This window comes from Globicephala melas, chromosome 3 (genome assembly GCF_963455315.2).
Source record: "Globicephala melas chromosome 3, mGloMel1.2, whole genome shotgun sequence".
Classification (NCBI taxonomy): Eukaryota; Metazoa; Chordata; class Mammalia; order Artiodactyla; family Delphinidae; genus Globicephala; species Globicephala melas.
In genome coordinates, this window is record NC_083316.1 from 72,377,531 (window position 1) to 72,395,669 (window position 18,139).

The 18,139-nt window shown below is 37.1% G+C and overlaps 1 protein-coding gene across 1 annotated transcript in view; it reads left to right on the top strand.

Moving 5' to 3' along the window:
* Window positions 1-18,139, top strand: part of ADGRV1 (adhesion G protein-coupled receptor V1) — a 564,815-nt gene that overhangs the window by 269,511 nt on the left and 277,165 nt on the right. The window contains exon 84 of the mRNA XM_060296007.1: window positions 6,235-6,335. Coding sequence (XP_060151990.1) covers window positions 6,235-6,335 — 101 coding nt within the window. The remainder of the gene's footprint in view (window positions 1-6,234; window positions 6,336-18,139) is intronic.

An 18,139-nucleotide genomic window follows, 5' to 3' on the forward strand; every position in this document is an offset into this window, starting at 1 on the left:
AGAGGCCCGCGTACTGCAAAAAAAAAAATATATATGCTTAAATTGTGTTAACAGGGTGGTAGATATACTAACTCAGACATTCTGCTTTCATGATATTTTGTGTGTAAATGTGATTATCATTGAATTTATGTCTTTTACTTGGTGTGCAAACAGTCCCCTAGCAATCTTTATCGATTAGGAAAATTTTGTGGAGGTAGAAGCATGTAATTAATTATTCTTCTTTGTCCTGGTTGTTAAATCTTTCTACTATAATTTAATGTTCTGTGTCCTAGTTAAAATATTTTCATTATAATTTCATTTTATAAAGTTATACATTTTCCTTAATGTATCTTAATTCTAAACCTAACTTAGATTCAGTAACAAAAGTTAATAATTTCTTATTCTTAATAGCATCTTCCATAAGAATGATGTTTCTTGCTTAATAGATTCTTCTAGGTACACAGAGTTCCAAAATCAGATGGAGACATCCTATTTTACTTTGATGCAATCTATTTACAGAAATTTCATAGACTGATGAAATAGAGCCAAAAGGTAAAATGCTGAAATAAAATCTATTTAGATATCATTTCATGTATTTCCATAGAGACATAAATCTAAGTGCTAATATAACCCACAAAAATCCTTTGCTTGTTCTAAATACTAAACATCAAAGCAAAGAGTTTTAAAAACTAAAGAGAGAATGTTACCTTGGTTTTTTTTAGAAGACTAGCAGGACTGTAAGATATTTCCTGAGAGAATTGTTGATAAATATGCATTTTTGCAACTAACTCTTGAAAAGTCTGCATAGATTTACTCATGTATTTGAGAACCAACACCCAAATATTAATATCTACATTTATTACTTTTGACTTGGACTCATATTTGAAATTATTGGGTTTTTTTCCCCCTCTGTCCATGACATATTGTAACATGGATTGCACGTTCTGTGGATCAGGAGACATAAAGTCCTATCTTTGTGCTCAGTTTCAGCTTCCGGGGAGGATGACATTCTATCACTCTGAGGGCCCCCAGGAAGGAGGCAAGAGACTTTTATATATCTTACATACACATTCTCTAATTTAGGTCAGGCCACACCAAATATCCCTCTGAATTTGGAAGCAATCTGACAAACTCTTTTCATGAAATGCGGTAACATACAATTAGACAGAAATTAAACCCTTTCTAAAAAAAATCAGGATAGATCACAGTGTATCTGTTCCAATTCTAGTTTACAGTTCTGGTTACTTTACTAGAGCAGAACAACTAAAATGATCCAAGTGTATGAAATGGGCATGTAGGCCAAGAAGTTAATAATCCTCCATTTAGAAAGGTGAAAGACTAGGCTATATACCTGTGACTTTTAAAATTGTAAACCAGTTTATCAAATTCCAAGAAATTAAAGTTATCCCTTGAAGCTAAAAAAAGATAGAAAGGACGAGTAAATAACTGCACAGCAGTGTAACGTTATGGGACTCGCCTCAAAGGTGATTTGGAAGAATCACAACTTACAATAACTTTAGATGATAATGCCATAATTTTATAGTTATTGAGGAACCTAAGCATGGTTTGAGGTACTATTACTATTCGGAGAATAATATCAAAGAAACCTGCTCTGCTTCCCATAACTCTGTTGATGTTGATCTATCAGAGGTAGACATTGGGTTAAAATCATCCTAATTTTGACTCTGGAGTACAATCCATATGGCCTTATGAACTTAATGAGACGCTGTAACGTTCCATAATCCACTTCGTTTTTAACATCAATACATGAACTAGGTCATGTTTGATGTACTTGTAAGAGGGTGAGTCTCCTGTTTTGAAGTGCTTTTAAGCTGAGACCTCACATTTGTTCTTTTTTGTTCTCTTATGATGGAGAAATGCTTTAACACATTAGTCAAACTAAAGCTTTCCCTTTTAAATGATGAATAGTTTTATTTACTCTATAGATTACTAAGTATCTAAGTGCCAACACAATGTCATTGTTTACAGTAAGTAACAGGAGATAATTGTCTATAAATTGCTAAATACTAAGACTTACAGGATAAGTAAATCAGCCCAATCCAGAATACTTTGAAGCATGCTTATTCTTTTGTTCAGGTTTATTAAACTGCAAGACTATTCTAAAAAAAAAAAAAAGAATATTCTAGTTGTGCTTTTATATTTTACAAGCTGATAGTCTAATTGTTTTTCTAGGAAAAAAAAACTCTATCAGATGCCACCCATTCATTTTTAATTATTTTTAAATATAAGAGATATTTACTCAATTTCTGTGTCAGATTCTTCTAAAGATATTAAGTTCATATTCACAGTAATCGTTGTCCTAAGATAGCCATTATAATTATCAAAACAGTTTCATTCTATCTAATGGGGAGTTATTGACAAGAAGAATCGAAAAAATGTCAGAACTTAAAAAAAAAAGCAGTTTTAAGGGGTTACTGCAGGTGATAGAAGTCAGAGAGCTTAGTCTAATTCTGACATGGCATAAAAATGTTGGATTTCTCTAGCTATGTATCGATAATAACATGTATTGTTTAGGATGGCCCTGATTGCAAGTGACAGAAAGCAAGTCAAATATCTTAAATAAGCAGAATTTAGTTTCAGGGTTGATTAGTTCAGCACCCCAATGGCATCATCAGGGGCCCAGCCTCTTTACATTTGTCTCTTTTGCTCTCCTCAAAGGTTTTATTTTATTTTCTCCGCCTTGCCCCTACGTGGTCTTGAGCTGGCTGCAGCAGCTCTAAGTATCCCACAACTCTGCCTAGGCTTGCCAAGGGAAAAGCACTTATCTGGATCCAGTTTTAAGAGCAATGAAAACTTTCCTGAAAACCACCCAGAGCATTTTCCTGCACATCTCTTTGACCAGAATTGTGTTCTGTGACCTTTCATAAACAGTCTTGGGACAGTTTAACACAGCATTCTTCAGTAGATCTTTCTTCGATGATGGAAATGTTCTGCCCTCTTCAGTGTGGTGGCTACTGGCTACATCTGGTTATTGAGCCCTTGAAATATGGCTGGTACAATTGGAGCCTGAATGTTTAATTCTATTTAATTTAAATTAATTAACATTTAAATAGCCACATGTGGCTAGTGGCTACTGTATTGAACTTCATAGGTCACCCAGAGGCTGGTCTCCTGGCAACCTCTTCCCTCTGGAGTAAACCCTTCCCTCTAATACACAGAACTTGTGTACTCTAAGGTGTTTCGTATTGACTTTTGTTCACCCTAGAAAACTTTTCAGGATTGACAACTTTGTTTTCCTGTCCTTAGCTTATTAGTAGCTGTAATCAAGAGGCATCACGCTGAAGGGAGAGTTGCAGGAATATGGGAATCAATAGAGATGAGCAACAAAAAGTAAAAAAGGTGACAGTTACAGCTATCATTAGGTGGGAGAAGAGAAAAAAACCTAAGCTAACAAGCGAATAACTGATATAATAATCCAGTGATCATTTGGGTTTTAGATTGATCTGTAGAGAAGGCAGAGATACATAAGTAAAGCAATACAAAATTTATAAATATTTTAAAGAGATTTTCCTGGGAAAAAGTGTTAATGTTTGGCTTGTGGAGGGATAAACTTCAGTGATTTGGACAGTATGTCCCGTTTGTAAGTGATGCCAAACAGTAGTTATTTACTGGATATCTATATTCATATACAAACAGTACATATGTATATACACATACAAACATTCGAATATTGTATAGATAGATAAGATCTTTGGTCCACTTTGGTAATAGCAAAAGAATCCAGCGGTTCTTTAGAGTTTTTCTTATCTAAATCAAAGATTATCAATGTTATTATTTTGTTAAGGGTAATTTATCTTCCATCTTACTGTCTAATCATATAGAAAAGTTATTTGTGTTAGTAAACTGATTGATTGCCTTTTTCCAACGGATTCTGTAACCTACATAGTGCTAGGGGAAAAAGCAAATGAAAATTATTCAATCAGCAACTTGGTTTTCTACATAATTGCCAAGGAATCAGTTTTTACAAACCTGTTTAGAGTATACCTTTAGGTAATACCTGGAATTGTTACACTTTATTTTTAAAAATTTCTATTTATAATTATACCTTTTTGTACCCTGTGATTTACATATTAAGGGAATTTAAACCAAAAAAAAGTTACAATTTTTAAAAAACTGACTTGTAAATTTCAATTATGTTTGCTGAATACAGCTCTTCAATATCAGATAAGAAAATAAAAGATAAATACTTATATAGTGTTTAGGAACTTGGTAATTGAAGTATTTATTTCTTTAAATCTATTCAGTATCTCTCCCAAGGCCAGTTGAGGCTAGGCTGCTTGAGGTTTTTTTAGCCGCATTCTTTTCTCCTAAATAAAAAATGCATCTAGATAATCATCATACATTACACTTACAGGCTAATAGAACCTAGCCCATTCTCCTGCCACTGGCTTTGAATCCTGGACTGCCACCAGGTGTCATGCTAGCATTTTAATTGAAGCTTAATAGACTTAATTAAATATTACTGATCTGGTCAAGTTTAACTGTACTAAATTTATATCATGAAATGGGAGTATAGTGGAGAATTACCAAGTTAGGGGAAAAGGCTGTGAATAAGTTCTTCTTGTGAACTAGAAAGAAACAGCTGACTCAGGAGTATTTCTCCTTTGCCCAGCCCTAATCCCCTTGCCTCATATTGTTACCATCCACCACAGTAAACTCATAGTAAAGCACATATTTGTGATCATGTGGCCGGCAATGAAATGAGACTTCCAAGGCCCTGCTTTTAAGTCAGTGTGGTAACACACACAGACCCCCTCCACACACACTGTCACACTCAACCTGAACCTTCAGTTGAAGGTGACTCTGACCATCACAGGAAGTTCAAAGTGTACATTTGTGAGTTTGGAGCAACAGCTTAAATAGTTTATAAGCTACCTAAGTAACAATGCAGTTTCTGGCTATACTGTGTACCTGTGTGGGTGGATTGGGCAGGCAGCCCCAGGACCTGCGCACCTGTCCCAGAACACCTCATGGCAGCCTTCCTAAAAGTGGATTACTCCTGATTTCTTGGCCAAATTTCTAGGCTGAAAGCCTTGGCTAATGCAAAGCCTCACTTCCTGTGTGGAACTTTGTCTACCTAACGCAAACCTAAGCATATTGAAAGCTTTTCCCAGAAGGATTTCTGAGAGGCATTTCTGTGCTGACAATTAGTCACAGACCCCATGTGCGCATTTTGCAGATGCCCAGTCCACTTATGCCAACGTGTGGTGTACGTACTTGAGAAGTTTGTTCCATGGCTTCAGAAAAGATAATGAAGAAACAAAATGTCAAACAAATGCAGCGTCTCCTGCTTGCCACGGAGGCGTTGATGAATGAGCTAATACATGCAGCGTACAGGGCAAAGCAGCATACACAAGCCAGTTGTTATGTTTCAACACTTCTTAGACAAAATAACCCTACTGAGGATGAGAGTGGAGTAAAAGGCTTAAGTGATAAAGCAAATAGGTTACTTTGTGCAGCACATTTAAATTTTAAAAGGCAGGAAATATTTTCAAAATATATATACGTTCTACATTTAAAACCTAACATTAAAAGAAATTTATACAAATTGCAAGATAAAAGATTTATGCGTTAGTCCTGAGGTTCTTATCTTCCCCTTGAAGTAGTATAGGTAGGTGAATTCAAGTAGATTTAAAGAAAATAAGAATACTGTTCTTCACACTACTTGGAAATGTAGATGTTTAGGTTAAAAATCATCTCAGTGAGAAAGAACACATTTTGTTCCTGGTTTTGGCACCCAGGAGCATAAGGTTGCTTTAAAAATTCATAATCACCACTGTTGTAATTACATAATTATTTCTAGTAGACAAAAACGGGTAATTACCAAACCTGAGTTTTGGTAGCACCATTCACAATTTTATGCCTGAAAAATCCTATTCACCTCCCTAAATATCTCTATTTAGCAAGCCACCTGATCATGGAAAATTAGATTGGAATTTGATTCTTTTCTTAAACAGTAAAACTTGTCTAAATTATTAATCTGCTTAATTTGTGCTTTCCTTTTAGTAGGGAAATAAGCAAGTAGATATTTGAAATTTAAAGTTACCCTTGGGCTTAATAACTGTGAGGATTTTATATGTCTTGTCAAGTGGACTGGATTAAAATTGGAACATGAATGTTCCCTGAGATGTTGTGCTATGCGGCCTTATGTGCTTACCCTTTCCAGAGATTTTACCATGCTTCTGTTTATTCATGGATTGTAAAACCACACATGGGCTTTTTTTGTTTCTACAGGTCTCTGCCTGGCTGTTCTTTCCCATATCTTCTGTGCCAAGTATTCCATGTTTGCAGCTAAACTTCTGACTCACATGATGGCAGCCAGCTTAGGTACACAGGTAGGAGAGCGCTGGGATTTCCCACTTTCATGTGATGTTCATGTTTCTTCTTCTGTGATCCTTGAGTATAAGTAAAGTTTAATCTCAATTTAGTTGAAATAAGCTTGTTTAAATTGTAGTGGAGGAGGCTGGGGAAGGAGAGCAGTAAGAGGAAATGAGAGTATCAGGTCTAAAAAGTGTCTTTTGTGAACTTTCTACAGAGAAATACCTTCGTGTCACCGCTTACAAGAAAATAACTGCTGCTTATCATGAAGCATCATATTGTCAATTTATGTATTACTAATGTGTATATATGTTAAAATGAGCACATTTTAATTTAATCTGAATAAAATATGCTCTGTTACAGATCCTTTATATGGAGAGCATTAAAATGATATATACTATTTATTTATTTATATTTGGCTGCATTGGGTCTTTGTTGCTGTGCGCAGGCTTTCTCTAGTTGTGATGAGCGGGGACTACTCTTCGTTGCCCTGTGCAGCTTCTCGTTGCGGTGGCTTCTCTTGTTGTGGAGCACGGGCTCTAGGTGTGTGGGCTTCAGTAGTTGTGGCACGGGGGCTCAGTAGTTGTGGCTCACGGGCTCTAGAGCAGAGGCTCAGTAGTTGTAGTGCATGGGCTTAGTTGCTCCACGGTATGTGGGATCTTCCCGGACTAGGGCTTGAACCCGTGTCCCCTTCATTGGCAGGTGGATTCTTAACCACTGCGCCACCAGGGAAGCCCAAAATGATATATACTTTAAGACATCCGGATAATATATTTTGCTTCATTTAATATTATAGAATACAGTTTGGTAGAACATTCTTTTTTGAAAAACCGTTTCTATGGCAGAAGAAATAGTGTGAAAAGCATTGAGTCATTCATTAGCATGCATTTTAAAGCACACAGTTTAAAGCCCGGAAGGTAGATCAAAAAGATGAAATTAAATGCCTTTTCTGTCCATAAGATATTCACAGTCTGGAACAGTAGATGTACATACAAATAACTCTAATGCAGTGTAATTAGTGTGAACACAGACTATTTGTAAATATAGTTGAGGACTTAATATTTCTGCGAAGGTAAGGGAAGTCTTCACAGAGGAGGTGATATTTGGGATGGGCTCAAATGAGAAATTCGTGCAGTTTGTTGATTAGGAGTAAGATGGGCATAGACATCTATATAAGCAAACAGGAAAAAGCATAATCACTTCTACTTGAAGACTGTAATTACAGTTTCAACCGGAAGAATACACTATATGATGTTATTATTGAGAAAACTTTGTAATATTGTTTTATAAAATTTCCTCATTTCTGGGTAGGTGGGTGCACATCTGAAGTGCAGAAAATGCTGGTGCCTGATTGTGTGCTGGTGTATGCATGTGTTCAGTTTACGTAAATTTATTGTGCTGTCCTTACACTTAGGAGTTGCACGCATTTTAGAATGCTAATGGCATTCTATTGAACTCCAAACAGAACCTTTAAAAATAATACTAGAGGAGGAGCTGAAATATAAAATGGAAGATTATCTGGGACATTGGACTTCTCTTGCCTTTTTTGGTCCCAGGAGTGAAAATGACATGAGTAAATTTCATAACTCTATTTTTTAGGGAACAATGAAGTGCTGAATTCTAAGTAGAAGATTCCAGATTGTGCTTTTAAAGTACCTATGAACTATGAGAGGTAACAGCTGTTACCAAAGGGGGGCTTACATTGAGTTTGACGAGACTATTTATATTGCCTTGGTAGCTATCTTAGTTGTCTGATCTTGCCTTTGCTTCTTGTATTTAAGATCTTAGAAAACCCACCTTCCATAATTAGAGTTTACTTGGCTGTATTCACCACCCACTCTGGTGATTTTTTGGCAGCAGAATTTGTACAAGTCTTAATTATAGAACCATAGAATTACAGACAACTCTTCAGTGTCCTAGCAGACAAATTTGCTCATGTCTAGGGATGTAAAAAAAAGACAGGATTTATATCTTGGGACACTGCCTTCAGAGTCACATTATACTTAACATTAATTTTGGAGAAAATAGTCAAATCCATGTTATTCAGTATATTTTTAGAATAGATAAAGCAACGTGGCATGAAAAATCCTACAATGTATGACTTGTCATGTGACGTAACTAAAAAAGAACTTCCGTAGTTTATTTTTGGCAGGAAGAATTGTTGATAGGTTGTGGATAGAAAGTACTGTTTCCTCAAAATGTTTTACCTATCTACTTTGATTTTTAAAAATACTCTCTAAATTAAAGAGAATAATTTTCTCCTTTAAAACCTTTTAGCAAAGCCTTTGAAAAATTCTTAGACTCTCCAAAAAAAGGAATGAAGCTGACTGCAGGAACTTGGGCCTACCCTTTCATTTATGAATTTTAAAATCACGTTTATATCTCCAGTTACAGAATCTTGCCAGTGGGGGGATTCCAGTTCCAGTCTTGGACCTCTCATTTGGGATCCTCCATCAACTATATGTTCACATTCTTATAGTTTAAGTTTCCTGTAGAGAAGTCTTAAAAAATACAGTTTGGCCTGTGGGTCTTTGGCTAAAAGAGTAAAATTTCTCTAGCTGACCTCAAGTGTTTGAGTTGTGAATACTCTGTAGACAGGTCTGCCAAGACCATTTGGTTTTAAATCTTTATTGCTGGCCTAGGACTAAGTCGAATGGCTTTTGTGGAAAGGGGAAGAATAAAAATGTAATGGCCTCTGACTTCCTTTTAGGGCAGTGTGTCAGTGAGGGAAGCAATCAGCATCAGGAAAATGTGATAGTCTGTGTTTCTCAAAACATATATTGTATCTAATGTTCTTCCTTTAAAAGACAAAAGATTCTGCTTTAATCTAGAATTTGTGTCGTTCAAGCATCTTTGAGAACCACTGACTATAAATTACCAGCAGGTGGCAGTAAAAGATTTTTTTTTTTTTTTTTGCAAAACCGGTTTTTAGTCTCTAGCAAAGATGGAGTTCAGTAGAGAACTTAAGATGTTTTCACAGCACTTCTTGCACTGGGCTAGAGAGTATTCTTCTGCAACTTAGCAAACATGCATTTGTGATTTTCTACCTTTCTCTTTTTATCCCCTTTGTTCAGAATTGAACTAATGAGTCTGAAAGGTACGGTAAGAAAGCTTGTGCATCACTAGCTTGGACTATATCTTTCTGTCATTTATCATTTATAGTTAAATTCAGGGGTATAACATTATTTTCATTATATTTATGTTGTATAAGCTTTAAGAAGTGTGTTGTTGGAGAAGAGTATGTTTAAATGCCGCAGAAGTTTTAAGATAAGATCTGTGTTTTCAGTATTGTTTATTTTAAAAGTAAGTATTTTTCGGGGCTTCCCTGGTGGCGCAGTGGTTGAGAGTCCGCCTGCCGATGCAGGGAGCACGGGTTCGTGCCCCGGTCCGGGAGGATCCCACGTGCCGCGGAGCGGCCGGGCCCGTGGGCCATGGCCGCTGAGCCTGCGCGTCCGGAGCCTGTGCTCCGCAACGGGAGAGGCCACAACAGTGAGAGGCCCGCGTACCGCAAAAAAAAAAAAAAAAAAAAAGTATGTATTTTTCTTCAGTGCCAAGTTAATGTTTCTCACTCATCTAAAAGAAAATGATTAAATGGCAAGAAATTGTGAGATCATTATCTTTAAATATGAAGGAGAAGAGAGCAAACAAATTTTCATGGCATTGGTGATATTTCTTGGAAAAACATCTAATTATATCTTAGGAATTTTTATCTTAGAATCACATTGCCAGCCCATGTGTGCCCTGATAAGGCTGGTAAACAACTAGGACAAAGGACAAGTTTGCAGTTCAGGGTTCTCAGTTCTGGGGGTTCTGTCAGGAAAAGCAATTCTCCAAATCTAAAAAAAGAACAGAAGTTTCCTCATAGAAAGATGATAAGATAGAACTGCATTTACTCTGATTAATAAACTTAACCAGAGGGAAACGTTTGTTTGTTTGTTTTCTCTGTTTTTTGTTTGCATGGCTTAAGCACCTTTTTCTGAAACTGAAGAGCAAATTAGTCTAAAAAAAATGTATGTAAAAATACTCTCTGAATTCAGATGACACCGAATATCTGAGAATTTGAAATACTTAAATATGAATTTTGGGTAGCCGCTGGATGTATGGGAGTTTTAGCTTCCATAGGCCCTCTCCTTAAGAAGGGACAAGGAAATCGCCTTAAAATTCAGAGGACAGTCCTCTGGAATTTAGCAAAAAGTTGGACTGTAAGTGACTTGTCCTGTTTCCTCATTCTGTAATGCTTTGGGATGTCGTCTTGCAATGTCATTTTGTTTCCCGGGTAGGATTCTGTGTAGATACTCCTGCCAATAGATTCTGCTTTAATCTGCAATTTATGTTATTTTAGCTTTGAGTATCTAGTATTTTTGAGATGCAGAATCATTGGCTGTACGTGAAGGAAGCCAGAAGCCAACTGTGACCTCTTCAGTACTGATTCCTTATGGCTACTCCAGGGTCTGGTTTCTCTCCTGGCAGCTTGCACTGTTGTGTTGAGTCTGTCAGCTCAGGAAAGTCATTGTGTGTGAAGGGTCTGAAAACATGTATCTTATAGGCATATCTTTTTGGATTGAAGCAGAGTCAGACAGAAATTGTAAAATGTTCATTACTCAGAACAGATTTTTCATTAGCTGGAAGTTTTAGTTAATTGCTTGTTAAGCAGGGTATCCTTTGTTATTTCTGCTTTTGTTATTTAAGAAAAAGGAATTTAAGAGTTTGAGTACAAGAATAAAAATTGGACCTTGTTTTGAGGATTGGGAAGCATGAAGGATCATTATTCAGTGAAACATTTATGATCATTTGTTCGTGTAGATGTAAATGGATTAGGAAAGTGTTTCCTAAAGTTGGATGTAGGCATCTTGTTAAAATTCAGATACTAAATCATTAAGTCTGGGTGGGTTTCTGGATCCCACTAGTTGAGAGATTAGGTTAGCTCTGTTAGGACCCAGATACATTTCTGGTTGTTGTTGCTGCTGTTGCTGTTATTGTTTTTATTATTACTATTATTATTATTACTAAACCCATAGTACTAACCTATTTTCTTTACTCTAAAAATAATTTCTGTAAGAAATTCCATTAATTAAATTTTTACTTCATTTAAAGTGTCATTGCCTTGAAACCGCTTACAAACATTTATCTTTCCATCCTGAAGGGAAAACTTCGGCTACCGTTTCCTTCTGGCTTTCTTTTCTTCCTCCTGGGTTACTAAGAAAAGATCCTCAGACATGGGAACTAATGTAGGACTGAGAGTGCAGACCAGACTTTTATTTTGGTCTTTCTCATAGCATTTCACACTTGCAGAACTTCTCGGTATTGTACATGGACATAAACCACTAGAAAGAAGGTGTAACCAGCACCTCTACCACCATGTCTTTCCTATAAAGAGCTTGTAAGCGCCTCCACTTCAATAGTATTGAGTATGTAAGGCTTTTATTTTTTATACAAAAAATTGTTAGGTATTTAACTGTACCTTTCCTTCACATAGACATTAATTTGGTGAACATGAATAAAGAGCATTCTGCACACAGATATGAATATACATTTGAGTTGAACTTATTAAACTGTTTGATTCTAGTTTAGGTATGCTCATTAATGTGGCCAAAATAGTATCACTATTCATGACTATGAATGCCCATTCAATCATCCAGCAGTGAAATTAAAGCAAAAAAAAAATTGAACAAACCCTACTTATCCCCCATCAGGATCATCATTCATCTATGAACTCATCTGCTTCCACCTCATCTACCATATGCACAGTATTGAGATTGTGCAATGGGAAATACCAGGCAAGATATATACACATGAAGCACGTAGATAACAGTCTGAAAATGAACCTTATGGTAAGAACCAAGTTGTATGTAGAAGAAAGTCTCCTCTTCTCTAGGATACTAGGTAGTATTGCATAAGCTGTGGGTGAGGGCCTTAGCTTGAAAAGGCTCCACAGAGCAAGTGGAATCAGACTCGGTTGTTGAAAGATGGATAAGATTTGAAGAAATAGGATGTGGCACATTCTAGGCAGGGGAAAAGAACAGGAATAAAGACCTGAAGGGTTTAGTGACCCTGGGAATTCCACTTAGGTAAGACCTGCCCCTGGCATAGGGAACTAGATAAGCCATCGAAGGTGAGGTAGTTGTATATTGTCTGAGAATTGGTGGGAGTCACCAATGGAGTAGTCCGAAAGGGCACAGTGTGAAAGGATTGTTCCAAAGGATTGATCTGGCAATTAGGGTTTAAATAAAAAATGGATTAAAATAGAAGAATGCCTGGAGATGGGTTTAGAGAGGCAGGGTGGGGAGCTTCTACCATCATCTGGTTATGTTGGGTCACGTAACCAGTGGCAGTGGACAGTGGTAGTGGCAATGAAAATTCAAAGGAAAGAAGAGGAACTAATAAAAAACACCCTGTTTTGTGCTATGAAAGTATTACTGTTTTAGTTTTCTATTTAAATCAATACAAAGGTCACACTGTAAATTTTATTTTATTTAATAAACGTGTTAATAAACATTAATATAATACCTACTAAGCATTATATGAGGTCGGCACTAGTACTCTTCCTATTTTACAACTGAGGAAACCGAGGCACAAAGAGTTTTAAGTTATTTGTCCTAGGTCATGGAGCGATACGTTACAGAACTGGAAATTGAGCGTAAGCACCCTTTAACCACTACGTATACTGCCTCATAAATCGTGAATTAATGAGATTTACCCTATCACCAAAGAGATAGATAGCCTTTTCTTATTTAAGTCATTTGAAGTTTTAATAGATGGAGAAGGATACATGCAATTTTGGGCATTAGGAATTTAGAGTTCCCATAGCACATTTAAGCTAGTGATTTCAGTGTTAGCTACATAAACAAGTGTTGACACTATAAAATAGTTCTTTGGGACAGGTTGAGGAGAGAACCTGATTATAGAATACATGTAACTAATGTCACAAGGGCTTGCCTTTATGGCACTGAACTGTGCCGTAAAACATTTACATGTATTGCTTTATTCACTCCTTGTAACAACCAGATGAGGTGGGTACTTTTATCATCCCTATTTTACAAATGGAAAGAATGGGACTAAGAAGTTCAGTTACCTGCCCTAACCTTCAGAGCTAGAATGTGGCAGCTGGAAGGGTCTGAACTCAAGTCCATCTGCTTCCAAAATCTGTGTGTTTTAAGACACTGTGCTGTGTGGAATGAGAAGGATCGTTAGAAGCAGCTAACTAAAGCATAGTTAAAGTTTCTGAGGCCAAGGAAGGAAAAGATGTTTCAAATGGAAGGATTTAGCATCAGTGGGAGATTAGTCCTCCAGTTTGGCAAGAACAAAGTCACTGGAAACCTTGGTGAGAGATGATGAAAATAAGACACAAAAGGTTAGGGAGTTCAGTCGATCGGGAGGAAATGGAAGGGTTGTTTCAGACCACACCTGAGAGAAGCTTGGCGGTGAAAGAAGGGACCTGTTGGGGCACAAGAAGTGGGAACAGCTCTGGCGCCTCTGATATAAAAAGCTCGCTGAAGGGAAGCTGGACCCTGGGGCTATCAGCTACCACCCACCAAAGGGGTAGGTCTCCTCTTCTCCCATCCCACTCCCCCTCCCACATTGGTATTTTTATTTTCTTGAAATAGAACTTTCTTTAGCAGTTTGATGAAAGGGTAATAGGAATTGGTAAATTTCTCCGTGATCCATGTTTTTATTTATACTTTTTGATTACTTTGACATTTTTTATGCCTAAGACAAGTAACTTCCTGCTCGTGTGCCTAACCTAATCATGTTATACCTAGGAGACAATTAAAGCTCTAGTTTGAGCTCGTTTTTTCCCTGCATTTCTTGAATCCAAATTTTCTTTGATGACCTTACATTTTTGGTATTATTATTATTGAATTTCACGTAAACTTGCAGTCAGTCATGAAGTAAATCTGTAGCTAGTGTTTATCAAATAATGTTATAATCCATTCTACAACCAAAAATATTAATATTATGCTATTCACAAGTATGTGCTTTGAGGGATTAAGATGATATTGGTATTTAAATGGAGGAAAATTTGAAGAAATAATAAGTTTCATGTTTGCTTTCTTCTTAAGAACATATTTATGTGTCAAAATTTTTTATTCTTAAAATCTTTTAATAATAAAATCCAGCTCCTTTTTTCCAGCAAGCTTTCAAAATTCAGCTCAACCGTAGATTCACTAAATTGAAAATAAGTGGACGCTGAAGATACAAAAATAGTATCATGGTCACACTACTGGGAAATTCAAACTTTCCCAAGTGCTGAAGTAGCAAAGCAACAGAAAGAGTGAGTAATATTCTGAATGAGGCTACAGTGACATTATCATGTTTGCAACATGGCTTTTGTTACTAGGAAAAATTATGAAGCAAATCCAGACTTTACCAGAAAATACCAGTTTGGAATCTTCTGTTACAGCCTCAAAAATATAAACTATCCTTGACTTTTAAAAGTCTTCTTTTGATCTCCCTAAGTAAGGAAAATCAGCATCTGAGAAAAAATGTTTTTATGAAAGTTTAATGATAGCTCTAAAGAACTTTAAGTAACAAATATGGAATGTAGGAGGAAGAGTCCCATTTTTGGAATTAGAGGACCAAATGGGGGAATATCTCTGAGCTGCAATCGGAAAATCATTGGAAAAATAATAAGAATGCCTGGGCTTCCCTGGTGGCGCAGTGGTTGGGGGTCCGCCTGCCGATGCAGGGGACGTGGGTTCGTGCCCTGGTCCGGGAAGATCCCACATGCCGCGGAGCAGCTGGGCCCGTGAGGCATGGCCGCTGAGCCTGCGCGTCTGGAGCCTGTGCTCCGCAACGGGAGAGGCCACAGCAGTGAGAGGCCCGCGTACAGCAAAAAAAAAAATTAAAAAAAAATAATAAGAATGCCTGCCTTGCAGAGTTGTTAAGAGGATAATAGGTCATGTTCAAAAATCTTGAAACACAAGGCCTAGGGAACAAACGAGGGGCAAAGGCGGAGGGTAAGGATGATTCCTGCTGCCACACAACACTGCAGAGGCCCGTTGGGTTCTGCTCTGAGTCCAACGCTTCCTAATGCCCTCTGGAGAGCTGAGCTTGCTTTTCTCTTCCGGAGGTTTTCTTAAATCAACAGCAAGGGAGGTGAAAATTTCTTCAGCCCCACCGTTTTTAAATAATTGCCTCTATCATGCCTATTATCACACCTCTCACTGTACTCTCCCAGAAGGGTTTTTATGTTGGTCTGCATTATCTTTAGACACTATATTAATTTTTGCTTTGTTTATATTTTTCAAATGTGATTTTTTCCTCCTAATCTTAAGTATCTTCTAAGTGTTGTGTCTTTATTGCTTGTGTTGCATTATTAGAACCTTAAGAACGGTAGAGATATAGATAGATATTTGAAAAAAAAACTGCATGTGTGTCTGTGTGTATATGGTTTGACCTTGGGAATGTGGATGTGTGTACATTTGAAATTTGCAATAGGTATTTTAAAAAAAATTTATAGAAGTATAGTTGATTTACAATGTTGTGTTAATTTCTGCTGTACAGCAGAGTGACTCAGTTATACATATATTCTTTTTCATATTCTTTTCCATTATGGTTTATCACAGGATATTTTTATTTTAACATCTTTATTGGAGTATAATTGCTTTTCAATGGTGTGTTAGTTTCTGCTTTATAACACAGTGAATCAGCTATACATATACATATATCCCCATATCTCCTCCCTCTTGCATCTCCCTCCCACCCTCCCTATCCCACCCCTCCAGGTGGTCACAAAGCACGGAGCTGATCTCCCTGTGCTATGCGGCTGCTTCCCACTAACCATCTTTTTTACATTTGGTAGTATATATAAGTCCATGCCACTCTCTCACTTCGTCCCAGCTTACCCTTCCCCCTCCCCGTGTCCTCAAGTCCATTCTCTACGTCTGCATCTTTATTCCTGTCCTGCCCCTACGTTCTTAAGAACCATTTTTTTTTTTAGATTCCATATATATGTGTTAGCGTATGGTATTTGTTTTTCCCTTTCTGACTTACTTCATTCTGTATGACAGTCTCTAGGTCCATCCACTTCACTACCAATAACTCCATTTCGTTTCTTTTTATGGCTGAATAATATTTATCACAGGATATTGAATATAGTTCCCTGTGCTATATAGTAGGACCTTCTTGTTTATCCATGCTATATATAGTAGTTTGCATCTGCTAATCCCAAACCCCCAATCCTTCCCTCCCCCCCCACCCCCCGACAGCCACACATCTGTCCTCTGTGTCTGTGAGGATGTAGATGTGTTCATTTGTGCCGTATTTTAGATCCCACATATAGGTGATATCATATGGTATTTGTCTTTCTCCTTGTGACTTATTTTGCTTAGTATGGTAATCTCTAAGTTCATCCATGTTGCTGAAGGTGGCATTATTTCATTCTTTTCTATGGCTGAGTAATATTCCAGTGTGTGTGTGTGTGTGTGTGTGTATCTATCTAGATAGGTAGATAGATACACACACACACACACACACCACATCTTCTTTATCCATTCATCTTTCAGTGGACATTTAGGTTGTTTCCTTGTTTTATCTATTGTAAATAGTGCTGCTATGAACATAGGGGTGCATACATCTTTTCCAATTATAGTTTTGTCTGGGCATATGCCCAGAAGTGGGATTGCTGGATCATATGGCAACTCTGTTTTTAGTTTTTTTTCGAGGAACCTCCATGCTGTTTTCCATAATGGCTGCATCAGTTTACGTTCCCACCAACCGTGTAAGAGGGTTCCCTTTTCTCCATACTGTCTCCAACGTTTATTATTTTTAGACTTTTTAAATAATGGCCATTCTGACTGTTGTGAGGTGGTACCTCTTTGTAGTTTTGAATTGCATTTCTCTAATAATAGTGATGATGAGCATCTTTCCATGTGCCTATTGGCCATATGTATGTCTTCTTTGGAGAAATGTTTATTTAGATCTTCTGCCCATTTTTTGATTGGGTTTTTTTTGTTGTTTTGTTTTGTTTTTGAGTTATATAAGCCATTTGTATATTTTGGAAATTAAGCCCTTGTTGGTCGCATCATTTGCAAATATTTTCTCCCAGTCCTTACGTTGTCTTTTCATTTTGTTTATGGTTTCCTTTGCTGTACAGAAGCTTGTAGGTTTGATTACGTCCCATTTACTTATTTTTGGTTTTATTCCTATTGGGAATAGGCATATTTTTAACAAAGGGACACTAGTTAACGAAACAGTACTGCTAAGGACTACCGTAAGCCCTTGATCTGCGTAATTCCATGTAATCCTTACGACACCCTGTGAGACCGTCAGTATTATTATGATTGCCTCTGCATTGCACATGAAAAATCTGAGACCCCAAAAGGTTACATTACTTGCCCAGGCCCAATGCCCCATCTCTGTCTGAGAAAGACACCTCAGAACCCTTCAATGGTGCCTTTCCCCTCCACTTCCATGGAGCATAACAGCATGGTCTCCTGCAGACAGCTTTAAAAAAAAAGAAGAAAAAGCCTTGTTGAGATTGAATTCACATGCCATACATTGCAGCCATTGAAAGTGTACAATTCAGTGGCTTTTAGTATATTCACCGAGTTGTGTACCCATTTCCACAATCAGTTTTATTTTTGTAGCTTTATTGACGTATAGTTAACATTTGCTACTAGAGTAATCATGTTAGTAGGCCTCTCTTTAATCTTTTTGCTCCTCAACATCTTGCTTCCTTTTGTGGCTCTTTTCAGTGACTGGCCCTCACAAAATTGGTTTTTATGTTTCCATATACATCTGTAAGTCCCAGGAAGCTGTGCCTGAATTTTAGCTTCTTGCTTTACCTACAGTGTCTTACACTTAATTGCCTATCTGCCTA